The sequence below is a fragment of the Somniosus microcephalus genome, chromosome 16 (assembly GCF_052327205.1).
Source record: "Somniosus microcephalus isolate GS21.2 chromosome 16, FLI_Smic_1.0, whole genome shotgun sequence".
NCBI lineage: Eukaryota > Metazoa > Chordata > Chondrichthyes > Squaliformes > Somniosidae > Somniosus > Somniosus microcephalus.
Window position 1 is genome coordinate 39,909,680 of NC_141002.1, and position 13,083 is coordinate 39,922,762.

A 13,083-nucleotide genomic window follows, 5' to 3' on the forward strand; every position below is an offset into this window, starting at 1 on the left:
TGTCTGCCCATTCTGCTAGCCTTTCTATGTCCTGTTGCAGTTGATTGGTATCATCATCACTGTTTGTCACACCCCCAAGTTTGGTGTCATCGGCAAATTTAGAAACTCTACTGTATTCCAATATCCAGGTCATTTATATATATCAAAAAGGTGGCCCCAGCACTGACCCTTGGGGAACACCACTGTCTACCATCCTCCAGTCTGAAAAATAGCCATTTACCACAACTCGCTGTTTTCTGTGCTTAAGCCAATTCCTTATCCAAGCTGCCACCTATTCCATGAGCCTCAATTTTGTTAACCAGCCTTCTATGTGGTACTTTGTCAAACGCCTTCCGAAAATCCATGTAAGTTACACATAATAGACTAATGAATAAGGTCAGATAATGTGGAGTCACGTGACTAGTAGTAGAATGGCTAGTTGGTTGCAAGACAAAAAGCAAAGAGTATGGGTAAAGGGTAGCTGTTCAGGGAATGGCAGAAGGTGGAAAGTGGGGTCCCACAAGGATCAGTGCTGGGATCAATGTTGTTCACAATTTATATTAACATTTAGACTTTGAAATCAGAACCACAATTTCTAAATTTCAGCACTGTAAAAAAAAAAAACCTACTGCTGGAAAACTATTTATAGAAAAATACTGTTTACCTGGTAATGAAGTTCTCCTAACCGTGTTGTTTGATAAATGATCCTTTTAAAATTTATATACTGTAGACAAAAATTGCATAGTGATTTTTTGAGCCAAATGCCAGTCAGGCACTATCTCAGGTAGACATTTTGGATGTGTTACAAGCCCTGCTCTGTTCTTGTACCAGTCGGGATACTTGGTAACATATGCAGTTCAGTAACACTCTTGGGTGGCCCGAGAAGTATTAGATTAGCAGATTTCCATATCACAAACCTTAAGGCATGGCATCATTTAATTTTAATTCTTTAGATTCTGAAACTTCCATAAATAACATGAGGCATTCCATGTGTTCTTGAAAATCTGTTTATTGTTTTTAGAAAGAGACAAAAAGATACAAACATTTCTTGATTTCAAAGATACATTCATTAAAAGTTTTACAGCATAAGTTTGATGTATATACACGAACTCTCTCTCTCTCACACACACACACACACACACACACACACACACACTTGCAGCTCAAATGTACATTACAATCTAGTTTGGATGTTAAAGCGCTATCCCTTATTTTTAAGTTACAGAGAACATCCCAATACAAATTTTATGGTGAAAACAGGATACATTTCACCATTTGAGATCTACTATCAAACCTATCCAGATAATCCTTCTATTGGCAGCATTCCCCATGCAATTTCCATGCTCTACAATATGTTGTAAATAGTTCTCTGCACAAACAAGTAAAGATTAATTGCTGAATAAATTTCATGATAAAGTGCAAAATCAACTTATATTGTTCTCTTTAGGATTTCTATTCCATTGCAAGGCTTTCAATCGATTTCTCAGAAACAGCATCCATCTATGTTTACACACCTTTTGAAAGAAAGTATTCGATTTAACCTGAGGCAAGAAACTGCATAGACCCACAATATAAACATTTGTTACAACTTTTTGTAATTTTACTGGTTTTAATTTGAGAAATGCATCAAAGACTTTCTGCGATAGAGGTATAGAAATAAACCTCTTTCAGTTGTCTGTGTTCAGGATTCTGGCATTTGAACATTATATTGGCTAGTATTTCAAACAGAAGACAAATAATCTGTTTGAACGGTAGTCTAACGGCTGACTTTGGAGGCCATGCAATGGCATCTATACAGGACTTCCTGTTTTTGCATCACTAAGCAAAAATGACCAAGTTGCCATTGCAATATATTACCAAAGAAGAGTACGAGGTGGATCATTTATGTACAGATATACCATGATGGAGGAAATCCAAGCACAGATTTATCCAAGTGTCTAAATGCCAGCATAAATATGTGCAACACAAACATCCAGACATGAAACTCAAGCCGTAGGTCACGATGGAACGCAACATTCAGTTAGGACTATTAGATTTTTCCCTAATACCAGAGTTTCTACCTAAAATATCCTTTTAAAAGTGACATGAGCCACTTATCCATTATGCACCAAGTGTTGGAATGTCTTGGTAGCATTACAAAAAATTATAACACAAACCTTCCAGTCACATGATACTGTAACACCTGCAGCAATTTCTTAAAGCCTGCATCAATCTCCTTCCTGCTAATAATGACATAATATACTACTGGTAAATTCAACAACTACTTAATTTCCACAGAGAAAGAAAATCAAAAGAAAGGAACAATTTGTAATACAGAAACAATTACTAAATAAAAACATTGTAAATAGTGCATTTAGAGTATAAATCAGTCTCGAGTTCTGATAAAGCTTTATACACCTCAGATTTTGCTGCTGGAATCTGAGAGATTAGAAGAACATACTTGCGTTAGGCTTTGTTGGACATTCCTAGCTATCCATTAAATGCCACTTATGCTTGCAATGTTCTTGCACTATGTAACAAAAGAAAATAGGTACAAAAAAATCAAGCACACCATAATTGAAAGTGGGCATTGCTTAATTCATAATCTAATGAACATGGCATTTTCAGTTTTATTGCTGTATAAAGATTACTAGTGGGCAGTGACAGAGTGTTTCAGTACTTGAATAGCTCTTTCTGCAATGGAAGCACTCTCAGGCTTTACTATTTCTATACAATTTCTATAATTTCACCATTTTTGTAACATATTTATCAAGAGCAGCATAGTATTAATTTAAAAGACTGCTAGAGAATTAACACATTCTCATCCAAAGGTACTCCATGAATTGAGCATATTGCTATATTGAAAATAGGCATAGGGAAAGGGAAGCAGAGGGAAAGACAAAGGCCGGCACACTGCATTACAAAAATAAACTCTTAAAACTCTCAAATAAATTCATCAGTCAAAATCTGATCAGTAGAGCTGGTAAATTACAGTGTTGAGTGCTACCTGACTTGTACAAAACATACTTTACTGTAATCAAACTTCAAGTATAATTATCTCTCTGGTATGGTGAAGGGCATCATTATCACTCTCCTGTTTCTGTGATGCTCCTCAATAGGAATCCAGCACTTTTACTGGGGTTCCCAGTGGTTTTACAAGCAATTGGATCCACTTTGGCACAGTGGGCTTTGATTTGCCAATACTCCATGTTTTAAATTACAGCTATCAATCTGAAACCAGATGATGAGCTCCAATGCAATGGGCATCAAATAATTACTACTCTCTACCTGAGATTCTTAGAACTAAGATAGTAAGTGGAGACCAAGACTGTTTGGGTACCATTATTAAGAACTTACATACAGAACACCAAAGGATGCTTGGGTATAAGAAATTAGTGACTGTACCTTGTTAGCCATATAAGTACAAACAAGAACCTCATTTATATTGGTTTAGTTAGTCAAACTTCATTATGCATTTGCTCATCACATTTCTTCAGAGCTGGGACAATACAGTTGCCTAAACTTACTATTGGATTCATCTAACAAACTCTTAGGCCTAGAAATTGGGTATAGCCCCGCTTGGGGCGTTAGAATTGGTGCAGCTCAAAGTTTATAGCCAGACGCAACTTATCGCCACCTGGTGCGATATTGGGTTGCATCGCCCCTAAAGGTGATTGAGGCATGAATTCAGGCGTTACACGGGACTCCTAAGGCGCTAAACTTCTGGTGCAACCCAATATCGGAGCGGACGGGCGCAGCGCAGGTGCTCTCAATTACCGATGACCACGAGACTTCCAGGCATGGGCCAGCTCTTAAAGGGGTGGGTCGGTCAGCTTCAGCATCCACACTCTGCGCCTTGCAGGCCTCAGAATCGGCGCAGGCCCTTCTCTGGCGCTAAAAACTTGGACCAGATGGAGAAGGTGAGACAGAGAGCAGAGCGCTTCACCAATGAGGCTCTGGAGCAATTGGTGGCCGCAGTGGAGCGCCGGCGAGATGTTCTCTACCCAGACAATGGCAGGAGGCCGAATCATAAGGACTACCGACGAGCTTGGAGGGATGTATGCCAGAGGGTCAACTCCAGCAGCATGGTGACATGGAGCCCTGTCCAATGCAGAAAGAAATTCAACGACCTCACTCGGGTCGTGAGGGGGAGTGTTGTTTCTGCAAACTTCTGCATCCCTTCATTTGCACCTGACTTTATGGCTACAGGGTGGGCTGTGCCCCATTGGCCATCTGCCAGCAAGCACCCATGGCCCTTTCTGGGCACACACATGCACATTTGACTCAAGGCGTCATGTAAGGGTTCTTGCACCATGGTGGGCATGAGATGATCACTCAGGGCATAATGTAAGGGCTCTTCCACCATGGGGGGGCATGAGATGATCACTCAGGGCATCATGTAACATAACTTCCCCTCCTTTCCCCTGCAGTCCAAGCTGGCGAGGATTGGCAAAGACCAGCTTCGCACCGGTGGAGGACCTCCACAAGTCGTCACTCTCACGGATCTCGAGGAGAGAGAGTCCACCAGATTCTTGGAGGACGTCTGAGTGGTCCTGTAACCATTGCAGCTGCTGACCCTATTGTCGACAGCGATGGTAAGATTCTCACCTTTTACAACTGTCTCCTTCCACTTGTTCCCCCCGCCAGCATGCTTTCTCACTGTGGACCCATGTCATAGCCTTGCCGCAATCTGGCATCCCTTGCTGCCAAGCTGTCCTTTTGCTAAAGCCACTCTTCCACCTCCCTGCTTTCAGATGCTGCATTACCAGCTCGGGAGCCGGGCCCTCAAGATGCCAGTGCCAGTGCCTCCGAAGGCTCAGTGAGAAAATTACTGTCCAACAGAAGGTCAGCAACTCTCTCCAGCAACGGTCAGAATGGCCAGCCCAAATGGCTGCAGCTTTATACTAGTGCTGTCCCCTTTAAATAGCGCCCCCCGAGTCCGAGAAGGGCCTGGGAACGCTCAATCCAACTGTCACTAATAGCGCCAGGCGAAAAGGTTGCGGACACCACCGAATATCCGGTCATGGCCCCAAAAAGGCGTTGCACACTGAAATGACGTCATGATCTGCCTGCGCCCGCGCGCAAAGTGTTAGCGCCGGCACTAAAACGATACTCAATATGGGAGGTGGCGCTATATTCACTGCGCCCGCCCGAAAATTGGGTAACGCCCCAATTCTCGGGCTCCTTAGGCGCTAATCACTGGCGCTACCAACCGAATTTCTAGGCCTTAGTCTTCATATTAAGCAGACTTAATAATACATGTTTATTTCCCCGTTAATAATGAAAAAACAAATACTATATATCATTGTATTTATCTGCAAAAATGAAAATGCACTATCCAAAGACAGGAAAGGTTATAACATTTTTGATTTTGATTTGATTTTCTGGATAAATACCTATTAACAAAAGGGGAAATTGGGCTATTAGTTCAAGAATCATAGTAAGAAACTGACAGGTGGGTTCAAAGGGTAGACATTTGCTGTCAAATTATTATAGTTACATATAAACTCCCTTTCACTACTGAACTTAAACTCTGTAGAGTATATGAAATTTATAGCCCAGCATATAAAAGACATCTGCTGTGTTAAATCCAAATGCTGGAATTCAAAAGGATAATGGAAAATAGATGTTTTGAAAAATTAACTACTGTAGTCCTGCAGGAGTCAAAAAGTTAAGGCTAGGAATTGTAAATTTAATATTTTTATTCACCAATTTGTCTTGGAAATAAAAGTATACTAAATAAATAACAAAATAGGAGATGCAATAGTTATGCTGGATTTATCCTTTTCTGATTTATTATTCCAGTCTTGCATCACCAAGTTTATTGATATTTTGCAATCTACACACAATTTCAGTCTAAATTTCCTATATTTGTTTGTGAGTCATTTGGTGGAAGAAAGGAATGTCCTTGTACAAAACCCCTAAAGGACTCAAAAACATTGTGTATTTCAACAAAAAGCATTACACAATCTATGTACAATGTCATAAAAGTTTTAGTAGAAAAATACAATTTTATGCAACCGACACATAGTTACAGAATACAAGAGTTAAGATAGTGTTCAAGCCCCCAAACATGAAGGCAGATTACTACTATTGTGAGGGAGAAGGCATTTGGCAGCACCATTCAATTTTCTACATGCAAATACAAATATACAAGTGCTCAATTTATATACATTTTTAGTATATTATTATTGCTGATTAATTAAAGTTGACGTTGGCCACAGTAAGTGAAATAATCTGCTACTTTTTCCAGTTATTTTATATCCAGTCATCGGCATGGGGGAAATATTCAACGGTCATGAAGTCATTAGTAAGGAAGAAGGTTAAGGCATTTCATCACTTCACTGAATTTTTAACAATGGGTCCCTGAAGAAGGAAAAAGCTGACCTACAGCTATGGTATAGGCTCCCAATACCTACATAAACATTGCAACTCTCAAACACCCATTCTACAAAAACCTTCATTAGTGACATTTTGAACTATAACACAAAATAAAAACTTGGACGATTCTCTGGCCACTTGCCATTTCACAATATTATTTTTAACATTTGACTCAGAGAAATGCCATTCATTTTAATGGGAATTCCCCCTGCCCCTCCTTGTAAGGGCAAAGGGATAAAATTTGCTTTAAAATCATCAAAAAAAGTATTTATGTATTTAACAAGCATGTGCTAAATTTCAAATCTGGCCAACATTTTCTGATTGTTTCATTCCAATTAAGAAAATCTACCTTTAATCACAGCTTTCCTTCTCGTCAAGTGCAAAAGTTGAACTATTTGAGCCTGAAATAAGCACTTCAATTAAAAAATTCCATTGCAGCTTGCCAAGTTTACAATCTGTAAGTGCAGGAGATAGAAGATCACCAGGGAAGAGCTTACTCATGATGAAGTTTTGGTTTGCACTCTCAAGAGCACAGATTACAGATTAGTGTTATAACAACAGAAAATGCTGGAAATACTCAGCAGCCCAGGTTAGTGTGCTGTGTCTACCAGAGGTCGTCCACAACCAAGATACACAGCAGGCTACATTGTTCACTATTCTTTTGTACTTCGTAGTAGAACTTATTTCTGTTTGCAATTTCAATTAGGATTTACCGTCCTTCTTCCCTCTTTAAAACAGTAGAGAACTGAGCTCGGCCCAAATTTGTAAATTATCTTTCAAATGAGAATCTCACTCAAGATAAAAGCAGCATTCTCGCTTTTCAATCTGAGTTTGAATACCATACTTGCTCTTTATAAATTGTATTCATGGTTATTTTACTCCATAAATTAGGTATCTAAAATCATAACAGAGTGGAAAAATAAACATTCATTTTTGGGAGGTAGGGGAATTAAGAAATATTGAAATGTTATCATTAGTGATTTCATTAAACCATAGTAGCCAGTCTATTTGCTTTTCTTTAATTGTTTGTTCATGGGTCTCTACTTTCTTTAACTGTTGGGTTACAAGAATTGTACAATAATAAAAATCCCAAAGTATTCATTGTTCAGAAATGTTACCTATTTTTAGTGGTTTTTCCCTTTTCTGTGCAAAGTATACAAAGATACATAGATTACATCAATTATTTAAAATTGTATATGCTTAAAATTAATTTTGGTAAATTTCTGGCTGCAAGCATAAAGAGCTTTTTAAAATTCATTCATGGGATGTGGGTGTGGCTGGCAAGGCCAGCATTTATTGCCCTCGAGAAGGTGGCGGTGAGCCGCCTTCTTGAACCGCTGCAGTCCATGTGGTGAAGGTAATCCCACAGTGCTGTTAGGTAGGGAGTTCCAGGATTTTGACCCAGTGATGATGAAGGAACGTGGTATATTTCCAAGTCAGGATGGAGTTTGATTTGGAGGGAAACTTGGAGGCGGTGGTGGTCCCATGCGCCTGCTGCCCTTGTCCTTCTAAGTGATAGAGGTCGCGGGTTTGGGAGGTGCTGTCGAAGAAGCCTTGGCGAGTTGCTGCAGTGCATCTTGTAGATGGTACACACTGTAGCCACGGTGCACTGGTGGTGCAGGGGGTGAATGTTTTAAGGTGGTGGATGAAGTGACAATCAAGTGGGCTGCTTTGTCTTGGATGGTGTCGAGCTTCTTGAGTGTTGTTGAAACTGCACTCATCCAGGCAACTGGAGAATATTCCATCTCATGCCTGACTTGTGCCTTGTAGATGGTGGAAAGGCTTTGGGGAGTTAGGAGGTGAGACACTCGCTGCAGAATACCCAGCCTCTGACCTGCTCTTGTAGCCACAGTATTTATGTGACTGGTCCAGTTGACGATAGTAATGCCATTGAATGTCATGGGGAGGTGGTTAGACTTTCTCTTGGTGGAGGTTGTCATTGCCTGGCACTTGTGTGGCGTGAATGTTACTTGCTACTTGTCAGCCCAAGCTTGAATGTTGTCCAGGTCTTGCTGCATGCGTGCATGAACTGGTTCATTATCTGAGAAGTTGCGAATGGTACTGAATACCATATTAAAAAAAGGATAGAGAGGCACTGAAGAGAATGCATAAAAGATTTACAAGGATGATACCAGAAATGAGGGGTTATAACTATCAGGAAAGGATGAACAGGCTGGGTCTCTTTGCTCTTCAAAAGAGAAAGCTGAGGGGTGACCTAATAGAGGTCTTTAAAATGATGAAAGGTTTTGATAGAGTAGACAGAGGCCTAGAAATTCGGTGGTGCCCCATTTGGGGCACCAGTCTCGCCAGGGCGCCGGAAGTACCGCCCCGGAAGGAGTCGCGAGCGCCTGCCGGAAATTCAGTTTGAGTGCCCCAAACGGAAGCGCGGCGCTACTCGAGGCGCCCCACATCCGTCTTGGGGCGCTGCAACTGAAAATCGCAGCACAACGTGCCGCAGCGCCACACGGCGCGCTGCAGTACTGCAGGCCTTCCTCCCCTTCTTAAAGGGGATGGGCCTGCTGCAGCGCGATCCGAGATCGCGAGTGCCGGCAAAAGAGCCCGGCACCGAGGAGAAGTGCCGGGTTCTTGGGAGGCAGCCGGCACAACGCGGTGGGGGGGGGGGGGGGGGGGCGCTCAGGAGGCCGGGGACGGCTGCGCGAAGAGGTGCTGGCAGGCGGCCAGCAAAAAAAATGGCCGCCCGCACCTCAGCGCCTCTACCGCCGCAGGTAGGCCCCCCTGAACCGGTCGCAAATTGCGACCGGTGTTACAGCGGGGGGCGCTACCAAATTTGGCGATCGGGGCAGTAGCGGAGCGCTGTGCACACCGATGACGTCATTGGTGGCGGCGCAGCGCTACCGGCTAACTCCGCCATTAGCGCCCCGCTAAATTTCGCGGGAGGCGTGGCCAGTGGCGCTAAACCCACTAAGTGCCCTCTTTGGGCGCTAACTGGTGGCGCAGCCCACTGAATTTCTAGGCCAGAGTGTTTCCACTTATGGGGAAGAGCATAACTAGAGGCCATCAATATAAGACAGTCACCAAGAAATCAAAGAGAGAATTCAGAAGAATCTTCTTTACCTGGAAAGTAGTGAGAATGTGGAACTCGCTACCACAGGGAGTGGTTGAAGCGAATAGTGTAGATACATTTAAGGGGAGGCTAAATAAGCATATGAGAGAGAAGGGAATAGAAGGTTATGCTAATAGAGTTAGATGGGGAAAGACGGGAGGAGGCTCAAGTGGAGCATAAACACCGGCATGGTCTGATTGGGCCGAATGGCCTGTTTCTGTGCTGTATATCCTATGTAATCCTATGTAAACACTGTGCAATCATCAGCAAACATCCCCACTTCTGACCTTATGATGGAGGGAAGGTCATTGATTAAAGTAGTTGAAGATGGTTGGACCTAGGATACTGCCCTGAGGAACTCCTGCGGCAATGTCCTGGGGCTGCGATGATTGGCCCCCAACAATCACAACCATCTTCCTTTGTGCTAGGTATGACTCCAGCCAGTGGAGAGCTGCATAGTTTGAATTAATTTATGTAAAAATTGTAAGACAGTCATCAAACCTTTTAAAAGCAAGAGGTTGTATGATATAGCAGTAGACTCTTACTCTGTGGATTATTATGAGTGCAATGATTAACGCTTATGGATTAATTCACTCATGGGGAAATTGATCCTTTCATAGTTTAATTTTTGTAGTAAACTATTAGATTTTCATCTTATGTTAGAAAGCAATCAAATAGCTTCATTATTTTGGGCCCTGAAAATTACTAATTAAGTAATCTGAATCAACAGGATGGTTTAGTTACAAACAAAATATTTCAATTATATATTGGATTAATAAAACAATTTATTTCAAAATATGCTGTAAATTTGATCAGGTGTCAACCATTCACTATGTTGTCTCAAAAGGCACAACATTCATGTTAAGCAAACCTGAGAGAAGCACTGTGTAACCAACAATTATTGACTCATATGTAATCTTTGCACTCTTATTTATTCTTAGTGGTGCTCTGTGATTTATAACCTCTGATATTAGTGACAGTCTGCATTAGTCTTAGTACATATCCCTGTAAATTTCCTGTAGAAGTGGATGTAGAAAAGTGTCTGCCTCCGTTTTTTTGATCTTCTGGACAAGTTGAGCATGCTCTGTAACCAGCTGGCGGAGATCAGCCATCTTCTGTAGAAGTTTGGGAAATAGGTAGATGGCATCAGGATGGTTGCTGTGCAGATGGAGGCGAAGCGCTTGAACAATGCTCTCCTGCATCTGTTCAATCTGTGATACATTAACCAGACCTGGTCGATCTATTAAAAAAAAAATGTTTAACGCTAAACATCCTGGATTTTATATTTTTATAAACTATTATAAAACTTTAGCTTCAACTGCAAAATAATCTGGTGCTCAGGAATGAAAGTAATAATTTAAAGCTACCTTTTAAACATTGGGAAAGATCAAAGCAATAGTCTTCAGCCTCTACCAGAAGCTCCATACATTTGCCACTAATTCCATCCCCCTCCCCAGCCTCTGTCTCAGGTTGAACTAGACAGTTCACAACCTCCTCCAGCCCGACAACCCTCCGAGATCTCTGGGGTCCTCCAATTCTGGCCTTCTGTGCTCCACCATTGGCAGCTGTGCTTTTAGCTGCCCAGGCCCTAAACTCTGGAATTCCCTCCCTAAACCTTTCCGCCTCTCTACCTCTCTCCTCCTCCTTTAATATGCTCCTTAAAATCTATCTCTTTGACCAAGCTTTTGATCATCTGTCCTAACATCTCCTTATGTGGCTTGGTGTTAAATTATGTTTGATAGCGTCCTGTGAAATGCTTTGGGACATTTTACTACGTTAAAGGCACTATATAAATGCAAGTTGTTGCTGTTGTTCGGTGTCCTATTCGACCCCAAGCTGAGTTTCCAACCCCATATCCTCTCCATCACCGTCTACTTCCACCTCCATAACGTCGCTCGTCTCTGCCCCAGCTTCAACCCATCTGCTGCTGGAACCCTCATCCATGTCTCGGTCACCTCCAGACTCAACTATTCCAATGCTCTACTGGCTGGTCTCCCATCCACCATAAACTTCAGCTTATCCAAAACTCTCCAGCCTGTACCCTATCCCACACCAAAGATTATTTTCACACACACACACACAAACAAAAAAAGTGCACAATAAATATTAGGAAGTACCAAATTCTCCAGGGAAAAATCCTGTGTTATTGCCAGTCTCTGGGGGCTGATTCACGGTACAGGATGTAGCAATTTTTTTTTTTCAAACTCGGCTGTGTCCTATGAGGGTGTGTGTCAGGGAAGGCTGTATCAACTATACAACTCTTCCAAGATTTTGGGGAGTGATTTTCCTTGGAAATTCAGAGGGCTACTCATAACATGGAAAATTGACCTAAGGGATACAGCAACTTCTGTATTTGCAGGCTGTGCAAAAAGTTCCCTTTGGCTGTGAAATTCAGTATTCTATTCTGCATAGTAAGCTTTCAATGAATTCTAGGTCACAGGGCTTAGAAAGCAATAGCTCCAAAGATAACAAGGAGGATAGAAACATGCAGTGTAGCTTCACTAGGATGGTACCAGGAATAAGAGATTAGTTATGAAGAGCGACTTGAGAAGTAAAGATTTTTTCCCTTAGGGCTGAAAAGGTTAAGATGTGACCTATTAGAGGTCTTCAAGATTATGAAACATTGTTAAAGGGTGAATGGTTCCTTTCTATTGGTTGGCGACACGATAATGAAAGGGCACACATGTAATCACAGCAGAATTAAAGTTTAGAAGAAATTTCTTTATACTATATAGAGATGGTTAGAATATGGAATTCTTTGCTATACATTGTTGAAGAGTCCATACATTATTTTAAAAAGGAATTAGCTGTTTGACAAAGATGAATATTAAAAAGATTATGGGGACCAAGCAGAAGTGGGATTAGATATATGGCCTTGATATTGACCCTCCCCCCCACCCACGATGGGCCGGGGGCAGTTAAAAAGTGAAATGCGCGGATTGTGACCCCAAACCGCTGCTCACACACCTGCCATTTTTACAGCGGTGGATATTGGGGCATCCGAGTGTCCCGCCATGGAGAGGTGGGGTGCTCATTAACATATTTTAAATCAGCCTCCAACAGTGCAATTGGGAGCCTGATTTGAAGTTAACTGCTGTTGCACGTATTTCCCAGGCATCAGAAAACTCTGCAGTGAAACAGAGGTGGGAGTTGCCAGTGGTTGTCTCAACTCTCCTTGTGGGCCAGGAAGACCAGGAGTGCTTCCCCCCAAGCCCTTCAAGGAAGCCTTCGGCCTTCCCTAGCCCCGATCGCCGGCCTCATCCCCCAGCCTTATCGCAGTCCTCCAGATCCTATTTCACATACGACTTTCCATAGCCTAAATTGTTAAAGCTCAGAGAGGGAGAGTGTTATATTTCACACTGAAATTAATCTTTCTTGACCTGCAAAAGAAAGTGCAAAGTCCACGAACTGAAACCAGCTGAACAAAACAAAATATTTAGTGTTAGTTATCTGATGAAACACCTTGAAACTATACAGCAGTATAGGGCAGCAGCCAAGGGCAGCCAAAGTAAATAGAAATTGTCATGTTATACACAAAATAAATCAATCACTCATTATTACAGTACCATGTAGGACTGCACAAAGTTGAATTCCAAGTCTCCAAATAATTTGGGAAACACTTTTTCCAGATAAGTGAATCTGGATTGCTGATTATTTATTAATTCCAAAGTTGTAATGTA

General features: G+C 41.8%; 1 protein-coding gene across 4 annotated transcripts in view; it reads right to left on the minus strand.

The window, feature by feature from the left end:
* Positions 1–970: 970 nt before the first annotated feature.
* Positions 971–13,083, minus strand: part of pparab (peroxisome proliferator-activated receptor alpha b) — a 185,045-nt gene continuing 172,932 nt past the window's right edge. The window contains exons 7-8 of one of the 4 annotated variants that reach the window (XR_015081333.1): positions 2,420–10,643; positions 971–1,493 (exon numbers count right to left, since the gene is read on the minus strand). Coding sequence is in view for 3 of the 4 variants with exons in the window: in XM_086008854.1 (XP_085864980.1) it covers positions 10,396–10,643 (248 nt within the window). In the remaining variant the exon portion in view is untranslated. Of the gene's footprint in view, positions 10,644–13,083 lie in introns of all 4 variants that reach the window. The other 3 variants (XM_086008856.1, XM_086008854.1, XM_086008855.1) reach the window with 3 other exon arrangements.